This window comes from Myxocyprinus asiaticus, chromosome 40, assembly GCF_019703515.2.
Source record: "Myxocyprinus asiaticus isolate MX2 ecotype Aquarium Trade chromosome 40, UBuf_Myxa_2, whole genome shotgun sequence".
In the NCBI taxonomy this organism is placed as follows: Eukaryota; Metazoa; Chordata; class Actinopteri; order Cypriniformes; family Catostomidae; genus Myxocyprinus; species Myxocyprinus asiaticus.
Genome location: NC_059383.1, coordinates 35410267 through 35427600, shown reverse-complemented (window position 1 = coordinate 35427600; position 17334 = coordinate 35410267). Strand labels below are relative to the sequence as shown.

The window sequence follows — 17334 nt, the reverse complement described above, 5'->3', positions numbered from 1 at the left end:
TCAGAGTAAATGATTATCGCAGTAAACAATATCAATGGCGAGTATACGGCTCAATTGCAGGCACAGCTTTAATTTGAGTTTTCGTGGAACTTGTCAGTGTTTTGAACTCTGTGTTAATGCACCATTACGGAATTTATCCTGTACCATTTTCAGCAATATTTATGCTTTGTGTGTTTTTACAAAAGTAATTTCTTTTTTTTCCATTTAAATGGATACATTTTTAGAAAGACCCACTAGGAAAATGCTGTTACCTTAAGGAGGTCATTTCTACCATGATTTGACCCTTAAAAATATACTTTCGTTGGCGTAACCTAAGGTTACTTAAGTAACATTAAATAAAATGTAATGGAGCGCATTTTTGGTTAATAAAAAAAAAAAAAAAAAAACGTTTGCACAAAGTTCTGTGTAGCTGAGTATGCAGAGAAAGCATATTTTTGCGAAATAATGTGCAAATTACCTGTAAATTAGATATTTATATATATATATATATATATATATATACACTTTTGTAAATTATGGAGATCCAAAAGGGAATTGTCAAAGTGGTAGAACAGAATAGCATTTGGTTTTGGTGGGAAATAGCTCTTAAATGTGGATTAAAATAGACGTGGCCAACATGTCCTTCATTCTTAATCTAGCTTTATACATTTAAATGTAGGCATCTTATAGAAACTGTGGTTCTTATGGTTTCAAATGGACTGGAGGCCTGCAGTGCAAGGGCGTTTTGTCCTGATGGCACCCTCCCCTTTGCTACACACGAGCCTTTTTATGATCAATAACCATAAATGAGTCGATTTAGCGATATGATCGTGAATCACGCTCGTCTCAATCTTCCACCAGACAGTACCGCTTCGCGTGCAGTCTTTCTAGGTTAGCCGGGTGACGGAGGGCCGGCATCTCTACTCTTAGGCTCCGGTGGTGATGGCATTCATCATTCCCGAAGGTCTGACAACTCCTGACACGTGTGACATATCTCACTTTACCTGCTCCAGTCTAAAACATTACCTCCGGCAATCGAGGTGTCTATGATGTCCACTATGCTTTCAGTGGCTGTGAGAAGTAGATCACAGAAAGCCCAACAGAGTCGACAGCACCAGCCAAGACATCACTGGCCCCCCCAGAAGTGAAAAAAATCTGAAGAGTGCATATCTGAGGCACTTCCCAATCCCAATATTGCTGATAACAACCATTCTTATTTTATTGTAAAAATAAATGGCTAATAAGTATTTTAGAAGGCTATTATAATAAATCATAATATTTATAATAAAATATTAAAATTAATAACTTATAATTATTATTACTACTACTACTACTACTACTAATAAATTATTATTATTCTATTATTCATAAGAGTAACGATAATAGTAATATTACATTGCTGTTATTTTGCACCCTCATTAAGACAAATGTTTCAGAATTATATTTAATTGAATATTTATAAACGCAATTTATGCAATAATAAACACTAATCTTTGATATTAATAACATTTGCATAGGCCTTTTGGACCCAGTTTGTCTGCTTGTTTTAGTTACTATAACTGTCATATTGGTAAAAGAATCATGAAACAAAATTTGTGAGTTTGTCTGAATATACATGTCTGTATGATATTACCTTAAAAGCTGTTAATAATTAAAATGTACTGCGTCTACTCTGTACTTCTAAATCTGCCTTGCTGATTTTGAGTTGATCTTTGAACCTCGAGCAAACATAAACAGATGCTCAGTGTACGCATGCGCCGAGTTTCTGCTGTGTTGGGGTGTGAACGCTAACAGGCTAATCTCAGCTGCTCGTTTCTGCTATTCTAAACATATTTCCACGTTTTTACCTCAGTAAGCTACAAGGACAATGGCGGATCCAAGAATACGACAGATAAAAATCAAAACCGGTGTTGTTAAACGGTAAGAAGATTCAGTGATGGAATTTCATCTGTTTGTCACTGTCAGCTTGGCCAGGCCGCAGATTCACCGCGCCACGTTGTGAACTCACGCCGCTGACGGGCGTCCTCACCCCGCAGATGCTGTAAATTTAGACCGGTGCTTTAAGAGTAGCGGTAGCATTTTCCAGTGTCATGTTCATTTCTCAGGTTACTTTAAATTGAGCAAATGCTTATGTTATGTACATCATATGTGTTATTCGTAACATTTGATTCACCTGTTGAGACAACGAGGGCAATTTATATTAGGAACAAATTATGAGATTAATGGAATTAATAACTTGAGGCTATATTAATGCAATGATTCAGTAGTTATGATGATGTCTTTATCCAGTCAAGTATAAAAACATAACAGAATGACGTCATTTTTTTAGAAGACGTCATCGCAGTCTGGGCCGTAATGCTCCATTGTAGTATTTAATAAATGTAATCTTTGTGTGTCCATTTGACAACATGGGCAGTGCTTTGTACTGAGTATTTGAAAATGTTGTTGTTGTAGTTGGGATCACAATCCCAATTCCTAAATATGACCTGTCAGAGAAATTATATTGCTGCACATAGTTTTTGTGCTCCAATTAAGTAGATAGATACGGTGTGCTTAACAACCCAAACATTTAAATTCTCTCATTTATTTATTACTCACTCTCATGTTCCAAACCTTTATTGTCTGCTTTCTTCCAGAGAACACATAGGGTGATGTTAGGTAGAATGTTAGTATCAGTCACGTTCACTTTCATTGTATGGAACAAATATCCAAGAAGACTAGGACCTCACCTCAGAATAGCTTTATGAATGTTAGACTCATAAAAGTTGGTCATTTGTGTTCTGTGAGTGTCTCTGATCTTGCCTCATTCTCTCCTCCCCCTCCCTTTTCTCTGTTCTCTCCTCCAATCCCCACCTGACTGCTGTTTGCATTGATGAGGTACTGATTGAGATGGGCCTGTTTGATAGGGCTTGTTATGGAAGTAAGGGAATGATTCTCAGAGGGGGTGAGGGGGTAGGAAACGACTAGCACACCATGCCAACACATAAGACAACATCGTAATGAGCTGCACTACGATAAGAACCAAATGTTCAGCCTATGTTCACATGAGGGACCAATCAGGTCTTGGTGTCTGACTTCATTTATGCTGGATTTGCTTATTGCATTTGCACCATGTGTGTCAACTGATGATTTTATGATGTAACATTCCAGTTGTCAGTCTAAGTGATGGCAGACATACTGTTCATGTCTTTAAGACAAGTTTCCCCTGTATTCTCCATCTGTTATTATGCTCTGGACAGTCCAGCCTCTGTATCGATCAAGTTGCTTTGTTTTCTTTCAGCTGGGTCTTAAGGTTCTATAGATTTGTCTCAGTGCTTCCATCCCCGTGTGAGCACACAGGCATCTGCGGTTCACTCAGACCAGGGCTTCTCAGCTCCAGGTTAGATAATTGATTTTGTCCACCTTTGAACGCTGTATTGCAGAATTGCATTTCTTCATTTGTCAGGCCCGATAGGTGTGGGCTGGGTGATGTTCCCCGTGGTTTACCCATTCTATGTCTGTTTGTATGTTTTAACTCGCTCTAGCTTCAGTGAAATTTTATCTGCTCTGGGTCTTTAGGCCTTATTCATGAAACATGAGCAGAACACATTTGTGTGTAAATTTACCATTGAATGGATTCATGAAGGAGTTACACACACATTTGTTCTGCTTGTGTTTCATGAACAAGGCCCAGTGTGTATCTAGCCTATTTATAATTTCATGAAGGATTTACCCTGTTTCTTAGTTCAAGTGGCCCAAAAGTGGCTAGAGCTTTCTCAGAATCACAAGCTACATCATGTTTAGCTAGTTTGTCGCAATTTCCGGGAGTCAAGGTGCACAGATGTTTGTCAGTCCACCAAGAAACACTTTGCACTCAGGGTTATGTCAGTGAAATAAGTGGTACATATTACATTGGGATGGACAGACACATTTTCAGTGTTTTTTCTTTAGTGTTGTCTCTAGAATTTTTACAGTTGTTGTTGTTGTTCAGTCGATAGCTGTATATTGCATTGTCACTTGTCAGTGCACAACAAAATCATATTAGCTGGATAGCTAGCTAGCTAGCGGTTACTGAGCCTCAATGTCAGTTTCAAGGGCAAGGTAGCCACTAGCATGCTTATACTTCCTGACAGGCGGATTTCATGTATGTGTTTCAGTTAGCTAGTTGTGTGTATATCTTTGCAGAACTGTTTCCGTTTTTAGCGACACCTACCTGATCCGATCGTTTCGATGTGGAACATGGGCTAAATATCTAAAATTATTCAAAAGTTTATTATCGATATCAAACATTTATTTTTTCCGTAAATATATAGTTTGAGCACCCATCGCTATTTGGGTCTTTTTACATGTCAATTTAGATGAGCCTCTTTTTTTCAAAATTTTTTTTTTTTTTTTGTGGAATAATCTGCAAACTGAACAAGTCTTAATGCTGATAGTCAAACGTCCTGCTGTGTCAGAGTAGCAGTCACATAGTGAACATTTACCATTCCAAATGTATAATTGCATTATTAATTTCACTTCCAAAACAAAACTGTGTCCATTGTCAGCTATCCTCTCTGCATTGTGATTTAGTGATGCAGGTTCATGAAGACTTATCTATATGGGTCAACATTTCATTGGGATAACTTTAGCTTGTAGTGCCATAGTACATGGATGTGGGTACTTGTAATGTTAGCTAATTACCACCTTCAGCTCAAGCCCCTCTCAAACTGCTGCATTACTAGACTCCTAAGTTTTCAAAATCATCAAGGGAGCCACTAAAATGCCCCATAAAAAGGTCAAAATCTCTGATGCTATATGTTGCCATCTCATTAGTGTTCTTGGCCCAGTCTTAAGTATTTATACAGGATCTAGCCCATGTTGATTTGAGGACACATGTATCAGTATTTCTGCAACAGTTCACTTGCATTTTTTATTCATGGAGCAAGATGTTGAATGTATTTGATTTGCTCTGCTTTGAAGCAGTAAGATTTGAGTGAAGCCCATGTATGTTGCTGCATATGTCCTGCATTCTTCTGAGTATGCTATTAATCCCATACTGTCTAGCGAAGAGATTAGCTGTTTCTCTCTTCATGCTGAATTCTCTCTCTCTCTTGGACTTGAACCATGGAAAACACTTGCAAAAAGAATGTACTATCTTCTCTTGCCTTCAAAATTCTTTAAATTACACCAATATCAGCCATATGAAAACACAACTGGTTCAAACATTATCATCAAAATGTCGACCCAAAACAAATTTTGTGTAGTCATTTACACAATTTTTTCATTTATGTAACAACTGGATGTTGCGTTACATACTAGGGATTTGCACGAGGACTTGACTAATTGAGTATGGAGAATATTAAAAATGTTATTCGAATGTTGCAAATTGATTTTTTTTGCTGCATTTGTCTGCTGTGAGCAATGCTAAATTACACTGTACTTTCCCTTTGGATCTCTCACCAAGTCTCAGTTACAATTGAGTCCACTGGGGGCCGCTGTGGATGTGTGTGGTCGAGGTGTTGGATGAGAGAAGATATGATGGCGTCTGTGCTTTTGAAAGCAAAGCCAAATGTGGAAATGATTCTTATTGAATTGTACTCCATTGGTATTCGGTTCTTGTTGGAGTCATGCAAACCATCTGATAAGAACCTGCTTTTATGGTGGAAAAAATGCTAAGTGGTACAAGAAACTCAGAAACATATCAAACGTAACATGAGATCACATTAAATTCTAATGATGACGCACGAGAGCAGCACTGCAGCTCGCGCCTGACTGAAGAGAGGAAGAAAACAGCTTACAGTCCAGATGCACTCCAAACTTTCCAAACAGCTTCAGGCGATGAAGATCGCAAAGTATGAGGGAATAATACAAAATAAGTAAATACAGAAGCACTCTCGTTGTGAATTAAGTGGAGCTGCGTCTTTAAAGGAAACACCCTGGTGTTACATCTTTAATGCAGTTATATTTAATGTGTTATAGCTTTAATAAAGCAGGTCATGCAAATAACTACAAACTCCGAAACTGCCATTTCTCTGTGCGGTCAGCGCCTCTTCTAAGAGTTGCGCAAAGTGTCCCGATCTAAGGGGGAGAGATTGAAACTGCACCCGGCTGATGCACACACTGTCGTGGGGACATTCGTCTCCCTCACACGTGCTTGCTGCAGCTAGATTATAACGTGATGGCTCGCAATTTATTGAATCATAATATATGTGTCACTGTGCATTTCTTATCGTGAGCAAAATTGGCAATACGCAGCTGTATTAATAAGAGAGAGTTTGTTTTTTTTGTGAGTTAAAGATGGATTGAAGTGAACAAAAAGGTGAGAGATGGTAGCCTTTGCCCATTATACATTGCAACAAAATACATTTTTTATTTGTTTTTGTTTTGGCTTATCTTTCAATATAAATATCAAACTCCTTTAAAACAACATTTACTTTGGGACCTATACTGCAGGTTATCTGAGAATGTTGAATATAATATTAAAAATACAAATATTTTAAAATATCTACAAATCCTTTAAAAAAAGATGCATTTCAGAAGAAGCATATAAGATATTTAGACTTGCTTTTAGAGAATAGATCATGAATATAAGTATATTTGTCTTTACTGCACTCGCAGAAGTATAACCAAGTGAAAAGTGTTTTTTTTTATTTTTTATTTTTTTTATTTTTCACCCAATTCCCAATGCGCTTTTCCTTGTGGAAACGTAGTGATTCGCCTCAATCCGGTTGGTGGAGGTCTCCGCGTCTGAGACCATCAACCCGCGCATCTTATCACACGGCTTGTTGAGCACGTTGCCACGGAGACATAGCACGTGTGGAGGCTTCACGCCATCCACCGCGGCATCCATGCTCAACTCACCACGTGCCCCACCGAGAGCGAACCACATTATAGCGACCACGAGGAGGTTACCCCATGTGACTACCGTCCCTAGCAACCGGGCCAATTTGGTTGCTTAGGAGACCTGGCTGGAGTCACTCAGCATGCCCTGGGATTCAAACTAGCGAACTCCAGGGGTGGTAGCCAGCGTCTTTACCACTGAGCTACCCAGGCCCCCGAAAAAATACACTTGTATACAAAATACTTATATTTAAGATACATTCTCTTAAAGCAAGACTAAATATCTTATGTTGCTTCTCAAGTAAATGTATCTTGTTAAGGATTTTTAGACAATTTTAAATGGAAAACGAGACAAACACTTGATAACAGTAGGATTTTTTGAGTTAAACTTAGTTTTTTCCCCCCTTTAATTCAGTGAATGTCATTTAGGATGCCTAAAGATGCCTAAATCATGCTTAAAAGATGATTTTGTCCTCTTTATTGTTAGCAAGCACGTTTAATACAACCTTTTAAGTCGGGGCAGAAGCTGAATAGTCGATTAATAGCTAATGATTAATCCTTGTAATAATCGCCGAATAGTCTAATAATCGTTAGATTAGTCGATTATCAAAACATTCGTTAGTTGCAGCCCTATTGTTCATTAATTTACATAGTTCAAGTTATTTTATTTTGAAACCGTTCTTGGTAATGTTTGTAAATAAAACATAATATAAATTTCACGCATGTGTCATACTTGTTATTTTTAACTTCCATTTTAATTTACAAGTAATAAAGTACTCAATTCTTTGGATTAGAATACTTGACTACAGAGTTACTCAAATGCACAACCCTGTTCCATACCATCCCTTTCTTTCCTTCACTTGCTTTTTTCTTCTTTTTGGTGATGCCTTCCAGACCGTGTTTTCTGGCCTAGCTCAGCGGTTGCACTTAATAAAATGACAGATGTAATTTGCTTTTGTCACTAGGTCTCGGCACTGGCCTGGTGCCTCAAAAATACAGTAATAGAGGGGAGAGAATGTGTGTGTCGAGTCTAATTCTTTTCTCGATTTTCCAGAGAGATGCTTTTTCCATTAAGCTGAAGGAAGCAGCCCTGGCAGCCCCATTTACGGCTGCCCAGCTCCGCCCCTGCTTTAAGCAGTTCCCACATCACCCTGTAGAAACAAGAAATTAACATCAGCATGAGACTTTTTCATTAGCCTGTCCCTCACTTTTATTAGAATTATGCTACACCCGATCTTTCCACCCCTCAACCACCACCCTGTCACCCCCACCTTTCCACGGCATATGCTTGTGCCTCACTAGACTAGTTCAACCCCCTATCCTCATCTTGTGGTCTGAATATTTGATTTGTTTTTTTGTGTTTGTGTGTCAAAGAAAACCTCACCTTGAGCATATGCTCAGAATTGCACCCGGGCATCATGATTGAAGCCTGTTAAAACTGGCATAATTGACGTAAAATATGACAGAGTGTCGTAGGCAGAGACAAATCTTACAGCACGCGGCTTGGGCTGGCAGAATGTTTGATTAATGGAGAAGTGTCACGCTATCTTTTCCTTTCTCTCTCTCACACCCATACACAGCTGATTTTATGAAAAATGAATTCCGCTACGCCATGTCATCCCAACAAGCGAGCGGCACGCAGACGGAAAACGGCTATTAGCTGGAATCATTATCTATAGTGATATTTTCAAACTCCATTATGGCAATCAGGTTGCGAATTTATTCAGTGCATTTAGTTCATTTGGCCATAATTGATAAATAATAAAAATTTATCAATGTACTTGTGCTGCATTTTCACTAACAATCAAGCAAAAGTGGCCCATTTGCCACCTGACTTGGTCCAAATTAGGGACTAAATTGATGATCAGTTAAACCTAGTAGGGGCAGCACAGTGTCTTTGAGTGTGTAAAAGAGAGAGAGACTGATGGAGTTAAGACAAATTAGCGCAGCGATCAGGAAGTAGCTGATGCAGTTTAGCGCTGTGGCTAACAAGCATGCAGCTTTTCTGAGACTGACAGTAGATATATCATTGAGGAGAAAAAAAATCAGAGGAATAAAAGAGAAAAGGCAGTTAGAGAATCCTGGGAAAGATGTGTCTACAATTGAATAGGTGTAAAAATGGGCATTTTCGAGTAATTTGTTACAGTCGAGTACTCCAATACACAAAAAATTAGTACTCTCGTAAATTAAAATGCAAGTTAAAAATAATAAGTATGACACGTACGTGAACAAACATTACCAAAAATGTTTTCAAAATAAGCTAACTTCAACAAACTATGCTTTTCTTTTGGGGAAAAAATTAAATAAACAATATGCATTATTACAAATGGGAAATAAAAGATTAAAAAAATAACAGTAATAATATTTGCACACCCTGTAGCTACATAAAAAACAATTCTGATGGCGTGAGGGAACCGCACATATTTAAACTGAGTCTACATAAAAGCTTTAACATTTTTATAATTCCACATATTATTATTCAGAAAACAAGTGGTGAAAGTTGGGTTTTTATGAAATGCGCTCTGTCGGTGTTCGGAGATTTAACGCACTTACTGTGTGTCACGGATACCGTTAAAAATGACTACTACTGGATATATGTAGATGGTCCATGATTTTGGACCTGTGAAAGAGGTTTATTTGTCTTTTGGTCTTTTGAGAGATCTGAAAGTTAGCTAGTTGTTTGAATGCATGACAGTAAATTACTGACAGCATCGAGTCAACAAATTAGTATTGAATTTTTGGAGTAAAATGAACCCCTTGCTATCCATTCTCATTCTTGCTCTCTCTCTTGCTCTCTCTTCCAGTTTGGCCAAAGAGGAGGTATTGTACATAAAGGAGGCAAAGCAGCAAGAAGAAAAGATCGAGCGTCTCAAGGCGGAGGCTGGAGACGAGTATGTCATCAAGAAACAGGTGAGGAAAATACACCTAACTCTCATCTGCAACAACAGCTGTCTTGCTGGCTCTGAGAGAAACCTGTTGGGATTAAAGGTCGACCAGTAGTGGATTTTGCTGATACCGATAATTTTGGTGGTGGAAAAGGCTGATAACCAATTAATCCAAGGCTACTCAACTTAGGAAAGGTCAGGGGCTGCGGAGCTGGTACCCTCGAGGGCAGCACTCTTAATTATGATTTTATATATATATATATATATATATATACACACACACACACACACACACACACACACACACACACACACATGTACAGATGTTTGCTGTTTTGGAAGGAAATTGGTATTTTAATTCACCAAAGTGGCATTCAACTGATCACAAAGTATGGTCAGGACATTACTGATGTAAAAAAACAGCACCATCACTATTTGAAAAAAGTAATTTGATCAAATCTAGACAGGCCCCATTTCCAGCAGCCATCACTCCAACACCTTATCGTTGAGTAATCATGCTAAATTGCTAATTTGGTACTAGAAAATCACTTGCCATTATATCAAACACAGCTGAAAGCTATTTGGTTCGTTAAATGAAGCTTAACATTGTCTTTGTTTTTGTTTTTGAGTTGCCACAGTATGCAATAGACTGGCATGTCTTAAGGTCAATATTAGGTCAAAAATGGCAAAAAAAGAAACGGCTTTCTCTAGAAACTCATCAGTCAATCATTGTTTTGAGGAATGAAGGCTATACAATGCTTGAAATCACCAAAAAACTGAAGATTTCATACAAAGATGTACACTACAGTCTTCAAAGACAAAGGACAACTGGCTCTAACAAGGACAGAAAGAGATGTGGAAGGCCAGATGTACAACTAAACAAGTACATCAGAGTCTGTAGTTTGAGAAATAGACGCCTCACATGTCCTCAGCTGACAGCTTCATTGAATTCTACCCGCTCAACACCAGTTTCATGTACAACAGTAAAGAGAAGACTCAGGGGTGCAGGCCTTATGGGAAGAATTGCAAAGAAAAAGCCACTTTTGAAACAGAAAAACAAAAAGAAAAGGTTCGAGTGGGCAAAGAAACAGACATTGGACAACAGATAATTGGAAAAGAGTGATATGGATCTTAACCCCATTGAGCTTTTGTGGGATCAGCTAGACTGTAAGGTGCGTGAGAAGTGCCCGACAAGACAGCCACATCTATGGCAAGTGCTACAGGAAGTGTGGGGTGAAATGTCACCTGAGTATCTGGACAAACTGACAGCTAGAATGCCAAGGATCTGCAAAGCTGTCATGCTGCACATGGAGGATTTTGTTTTATGAGAACTCTTTGAAGTAGTTTAAACATTTTTTTTTTAAATTGTAATAGTAATTTTTCTTATTATTAATATCCTGACTATACATTGTAATCAGTTGAATGCCACTGGTGAATAAAAGTACTGATTTCTTTCCATAAGAGCAAAATCTGTACATTATTCCAAAATTTTGTCCCCCAGTGCTTGTGTGTGTATGTATGTGTATATATATATATATATATATGTGTATGTATGTATATATTAGTTGAAGTCAGAAGTTTACACACACCTTAGCCAAATACATTTAAACTCAGTTTTTCACAATTCATGTCATTTAATCGTAGAAAACATTCCCTGTCTTAGGTCAGTTAGGATCACTACTTTATTTTAAGAATGTGAAATGTCAGAATAATAGTAGAGAGAATGATTTATTTCAGCTTTGATTTCTTTCATCACATTCCCAGTGGGTCAGAAGTTTACATACAAATACATAGTATTTGGTAGCCTTCCACAAGCTTCTCACAATAAGTTGCTGGAATTTTGGCCCATTCCTCCAGACAGAACTGGTGTAACTGAATCAGGTTTGTAGGCCTCCTTGCTCTCACACGCTTTTTCAGTTCTGCCCACAAATTTTCTAACGCATTGAGGTCAGGGCTTTGTGATAACCACTCCAATACCTTGACTTTGTTGTCCATAAACCATTTTGCCACAACTTGAACTCGTATATCGGTCTACCTCTAGTTTGGACATTTAAAGGTACAAGCACCCTATTCAGCCCATGAGGAAATCGTTAAATGTTCCTGAAAACAGGGATTTTCATGTCATTTATTTATTTATTTTTTAGGATTTTTCAGATTTTACATTGTTACCATTTTATTCTGCTTTCTAAAGACAGGTTCGGAAGTCTTGAGATTAATTGCAGATATTTTGACAACCGAAGTTTCTTCTTAACACTGTCACCTTAAGCTTGCTCACTAGGGATTGTAATGCAATATTTCCTGCTTTGGAACAAAAATATTTTGGGGTATTTTTTTGCCATATTTGTGGGTCCCAAAAAATGGTGCTGCAATCTTGAAAAAAAAGTCATTCCTTTCTGTGCAAACGCGCCTCCTTTCTAAGTAAATTAGACTCGTTATAGATTGCGCTTTATTGAGAAAACATGGCCTGTGCAATTTACATTGCGCTATTACTACCAGATGAAAGCTGGCTGTAAATTGAATTTTATTTAAAAGAGATGTTGGTGTATATTTTCTATCAATCATATCAGCGGTAATTCAACAAAAAATTATCAAATGATAGAAAAGAGCATTATAACCTGGCATGTATCTAGATGTGTAGTCAAATGCACTTTTGGCGTATAATATTGCATTATTCAACATCTAATATTTACATCTTGTGACTATACTTTTGAAACAATGTGTATTTTAATGTTTAGGCACTGACTCCATTTACATCCATTGTATGTGCCTTATTGTTTTTAAATAAATGAGCGACAAGACAATTATTTTTTGTGCTAATCAACATTATGCCACAAATCCTGTTGATTGAGTTTAACTTGTATTTAAACCTGGAGCATTCCTTTCATGTCTGAGTGAACTGCTGGTACAAGGTCTGGTTGATTTTGTCCAGCCCTGTAAAAAGAATTACTTTGGTAAGGAGACAGCGCTGATTCACTATGGCAGCACTGTGGTATCAGGGCAAGAGTTTTAATGAGTTTTAATGTGCTGATGCAAAATTAATGATGTTATGTAACTTTAGAGGAGTTTTGTAATTAACAACACATGTTGCCAATTTAGAGGTTCTCAAGGAGTAGTGGCCCATGCTCTACCTCTCTCTCTCCCGCTCTCTCACATCACTCTGTATTTTTCTGCACATCTCCTACACTCCACAGTCTATGCAAATACAGCTGTCTGATTGTGTGAGAGAGGTTTGCTATGCCTGTTATGGAATAAACGTTTGGGTTTGTGGTTGAGGTTGGGGATTGTTTCTCAGGCAGTAGCAGATCAATAATCCTGCAAAATCCATTCAACAAGGGAGCAGAGTTTAGAGTATTTCCTTGAACCACATCTCCATCAAATGCTTAATGAAGTTAAACACGCATACAGAAATCCTCACACTCTCAGAGGGGGTGTTGTGTTTTCTAGCTGATGTTGTTTTGAGAAGCAAGACTTGTGAAGCAGAGCCAGAACAATTGCTGTTCTGTTTGTATTTCAAACAGATGGAGGTGTTGCAAGAGGCAAGAATGATGATTCCTGACTGTCATCGTCGTTTAGCTATGGCCCATGCTGACCTGCAGCAACTATTGGTGAGAAAATCACACAAACACACACACAATCCTCCTCACTACTGTATGTAGGCGTTTTCAGATTTTCCTACATTGTGGGACATTTTGGTCTTCTCTATGGAGAAAGATGTGAAATCTAAGCACACATTAGTTGTTACCTTCCCTGAAGTACGGCTGGAAGTGGTGAAAATTGACGACTAGTGTTTGGTAGATTTACTTTTGAAATGTAATCCAGTATTGATTACAAACTTCACAACTAAAATTGTAAAAAGTAACTAGGAATGTTATAAAATTTCGTTACATGGATTACTGATCGGCACGTTATTTTCTTAATACGTTTTTGAAGCATTGATTGAATTTTGTTTTTAATATTATTAATATTATTTTATTAATTTTGCAACAGACCATACATAGAGAGTACATAAAAGATGATACATGCAACAAACAAAAAGGGGAACATACCAAGAGATGCATAAAGAGGGGTACAACAGGGGGAATACATACAGTGTCAAACATGCATACAAAAGGAATTCATTACAGGAGAAATGCATAATGCATCGATATATTAACATTTAACCAACATTTAAATTAGAAGCCTAACTTGTGTGCTTTCCAATTCACTGTCAGTTGGCCTTCCGTTTAATGTAGTCTGGTGTAATAGATTTGGGAGACCACAAGCAGGTGATATTATTTTTAAAGTCCTTAACAGTGTAGGACCTGTCGATGCAATGCAGGTGGTAGTCCAGAATTGTGAATCTAGTCACCATACTTACAAATGTTATGAAAGGTTTTGTACTTTAAGAATGAACAAAGTGATGTTGATGAGATTGCAGGTTAGTGTATGAAACTTTTGTAACTATGCAAACTGAACTATTAGAAATAGCGATTTCTCTGTATGTTGCCTTGAATATGTTTCATTCAAGCTGTCAAACCACAAAAAGACGTACTTGTAACTGAAAATACATTGTGTAGGCTATATGAAAGATACATATTAAAACATTTTGTTTTTGGCACCACCAGAGTAAATTCTAGACACTGTTTGTGAAAATCCCAGGAGATCAGCAGTTACAGAAATACTCAAACCAGCCCATCTGGCACCAACAATCATCCATGCAATTATCTAATCAGCCAATCGTGTGGCAGCAGTGCATAAAATCATACAGATATGGGTCAGGAGCTACAGTTAATGTTCACATCAACCATTAGAATGGGGAATAATTTTTATCTCAGTGATTTGTACCATGGCAGGATTGTTGGTGCCAGATGGGCTGGTTTGAGTATTTCTGTAACTGCTGATCTCTTGGGATTTTCATGCAGAACAGTCTCTAGAATTTTCTCTGAATGGTGCCAAAAACAAAAAACATCCATTCAGCGGCAGTTCTGTGGACAGAAATGTCTTGTTGATGAGAGAGGTCAACAGAGAAATGGCCAGACTGATTCAAATTGACAAAGTCTACAGTAAGTCAGATAATCACTCTGTACAATTTTGGTGAGAAGAATAGCACCTCAGAATGCTATTTTGAGATGCGCGATGGCACTGTATTGGCAGCACGAGGGGGACCTACACAATATTAGGCAGGTGGTTTTAATGTTGTCGCTGATCGGTGTATACACAATACATCATCAGTGATGGCTAAAGTAAATAAAAGCAGCCTCCGGATTCGTAGCTGGGTGCCACCGACACCACGCCATGTCATCCGCCAGACGCATCCGGTGTGCGACCCCCCCCCTAAAGTTACCCTGGCGCTCACACTACCAAACTTGTGTTGAGAAGTACTGTATGCAACACAATTTTGAAACGATTAGTCTTCTTTCAGTCTGAAACATTCTGCTATACAGTATATATTGAGAATCATCTGGAAAATTTTCTGGTTATCTGTGTGAAAAAGGCATCAATCCCAAGCATATTAGTAACTTAATCTTTTAAATTATTACTTTTAAGGTAGTCAAATCTAATTAGTTTTGCATTATTTATTGAATATTTTGATAGTGTATTAAGTACCAATTTACACTACTTTCATTAAACTTTAATAAACATGAAAGCAAACAAGAATTTTCTTTCTGTCAGTCCCTTTAGAATTCAGAATAGTTTTGAAAGTCAAGACTGATAGATGAGATAATTGTGCGTGTGTGCGCAAACTGTACATGAGATATGTACAGGGGAGACAGTGTGCCAATCACTTGCTCACCATCTTCCCCTTTCATGACGTTCAGAGGAAGGAGAGGTCACATTAATTAACACAAAACTTGAGAGATTGAATGAAAGGCAGAGAAAGGAATGGCATTGCATTATACAGGTGTGCTTCAAAATGACAGCTCCTGTTTCTGTTATAATGAAAAATACTTTTAAAACCCTGCTTTTCCATGTGCCAGAATTAAACTTACCATCTTTTACACCAGCACCAGCTGATTGAGGCTTTACCACACACACACACACACACACACACACACACACACACAAACAGACCAATGCTGCACTCATTTCAGTTCATTAGTAATGCTGTCACGGCAATGGCCTCCATAGAAACCGTTGTCGATCGATTAGCATTGATATGACCTACTCCTCTCAGAGCCTTATATTTTCACTTTGTGTTACGTGTGTGTGTGTGTGTGTGTGTGTGTGTGTGTGTGTGTGTGTGTGTGTGTGTGAGATATCTGTCAGGATCACTGAGTGGATTCGCTGTTTTTGGTGAGGTAGTTAGTATCACCCAGTGTGTTGCTGTAATCCCATTTACCAACTCAACTGGGCATTCATACACATTTTGTGATGCAGGAAATTGCATCTGCAAACTCTGACATTGCTCAGCCTCTCTGTAAATTGCATGTATTTTATGTTATATTAACATTGTTTTAAAACTGATGTGGTCATGGTGATTACAGGGGTATAAAGAGTTGCCTTTACAGTGATTTGATTATAATACTTTTACTAAATGATGTGATGCATCAAGAAATATGACATTTTACCACGATTTGGTTTGATTTGTTCAAATTATTGTTAATATTTATAACTATTGTTTAAAAGTATTTATTTAAATTTATTTTTTTTATTTTATTTTTTATTTTTTTTACATATTTCTTCACAACCTAGCTATTCAGTATTTGTGAATGTTCCGACTGGGTCCAGCTAGTGACTTTAAACCATTTTTATCTCCAGGAAACAGAGGAAGAATTGGCTGAAACAGAAGAATATAAGGAGGCCAGAACTCTTTTGGATTCAGTCAAGCTGGAAGGATGATGGACACAAATGCACACAGATGCTAACATACACACTGACATCCCAAGTGTCCATTCCATTTGTTCAGCGTTTCAGAAGCAAAGCAATATGTTTACTGTTTGCATTTCACTGATTTTTCTTTTTATTTTATTTTTATGTATTGATTGAGTTAATAATCCTCCACTTCCTCCCTGGCCTTCTAAGTGTTCAAATTTACACAATCATGAAATAAAGTTTCAGTTTACCATTTCAAATGCTTCCTTTTCACTAATAATAGCCTATTTATGGAAATGTACGTTTGCCGTGTTAATTTAGAACATTTGTTCTCAAAATGAAAAATGCATGATTGCAGTCCATCACAGTATAAATGTTCAGTTACCTTTTCAGATAAGAGGTTCACCTGCTGTGAACACTGAAAATCCATGACAGATCTTTGATTTTCTGTAAGCTATTCTTGTTTATTGATGCTGCAGGCATGTACATTATTTCAGAATTGTAATAAAACTGTACAAAGTTGAATTAATATCTAAAATGCTTTCCTTCACCCGATATATAAGATATTTTCCCCTCTCATATAGGGCTGCAGTAATTAATGCATAACGTGAACCTGGACATCTGTCATATATGGACAGGATTTGTGTTCCTGCATGCAGAGAGGTGTAGAATGAAAGGAAAATAAGGTATGATGAGAATGTATTTCCAACTCTGCTGTAAGGACACTGACCTCCGCTGGCCAGATTCTCTCATGCAAGCATGAGGCTCTTCTGCATGTTTGGCCACTTTGGCCTCCTTCCACTTATTTGCTGGAAAAACACTAAGGGTGTTATAATAACATTTTGTGCAATAAAGCATAATTACATCATGATCTGAA

General features: G+C 37.7%; 1 protein-coding gene across 1 annotated transcript; it reads left to right on the top strand.

Moving 5' to 3' along the window:
• The first annotated feature begins 1726 nt into the window (after window positions 1-1726).
• tbca (tubulin cofactor a) lies at window positions 1727-17334 on the top strand. Its single transcript, XM_051681162.1, has 4 exons — window positions 1727-1899; window positions 9585-9690; window positions 13184-13270; window positions 16404-17334. Exons 1-4 carry the CDS (start codon window positions 1847-1849, stop codon window positions 16482-16484), a joined length of 327 nt encoding a protein of 108 aa, XP_051537122.1. The 5' UTR covers window positions 1727-1846; the 3' UTR covers window positions 16485-17334.

Bases quoted from the DNA above. Each gene is read 5' to 3' on its own strand.
- tbca (XM_051681162.1), top strand. From the start codon at position 1,847: ATGGCGGATCCAAGAATACGACAGATAAAAATCAAAACCGGTGTTGTT. The intron at 9,691-13,183 runs GTGAGGAAAATA...TATTTCAAACAG, and splicing joins AGTATGTCATCAAGAAACAG to ATGGAGGTGTTGCAAGAGGC. The intron at 13,271-16,403 runs GTGAGAAAATCA...TTTTATCTCCAG, and splicing joins CTGACCTGCAGCAACTATTG to GAAACAGAGGAAGAATTGGC.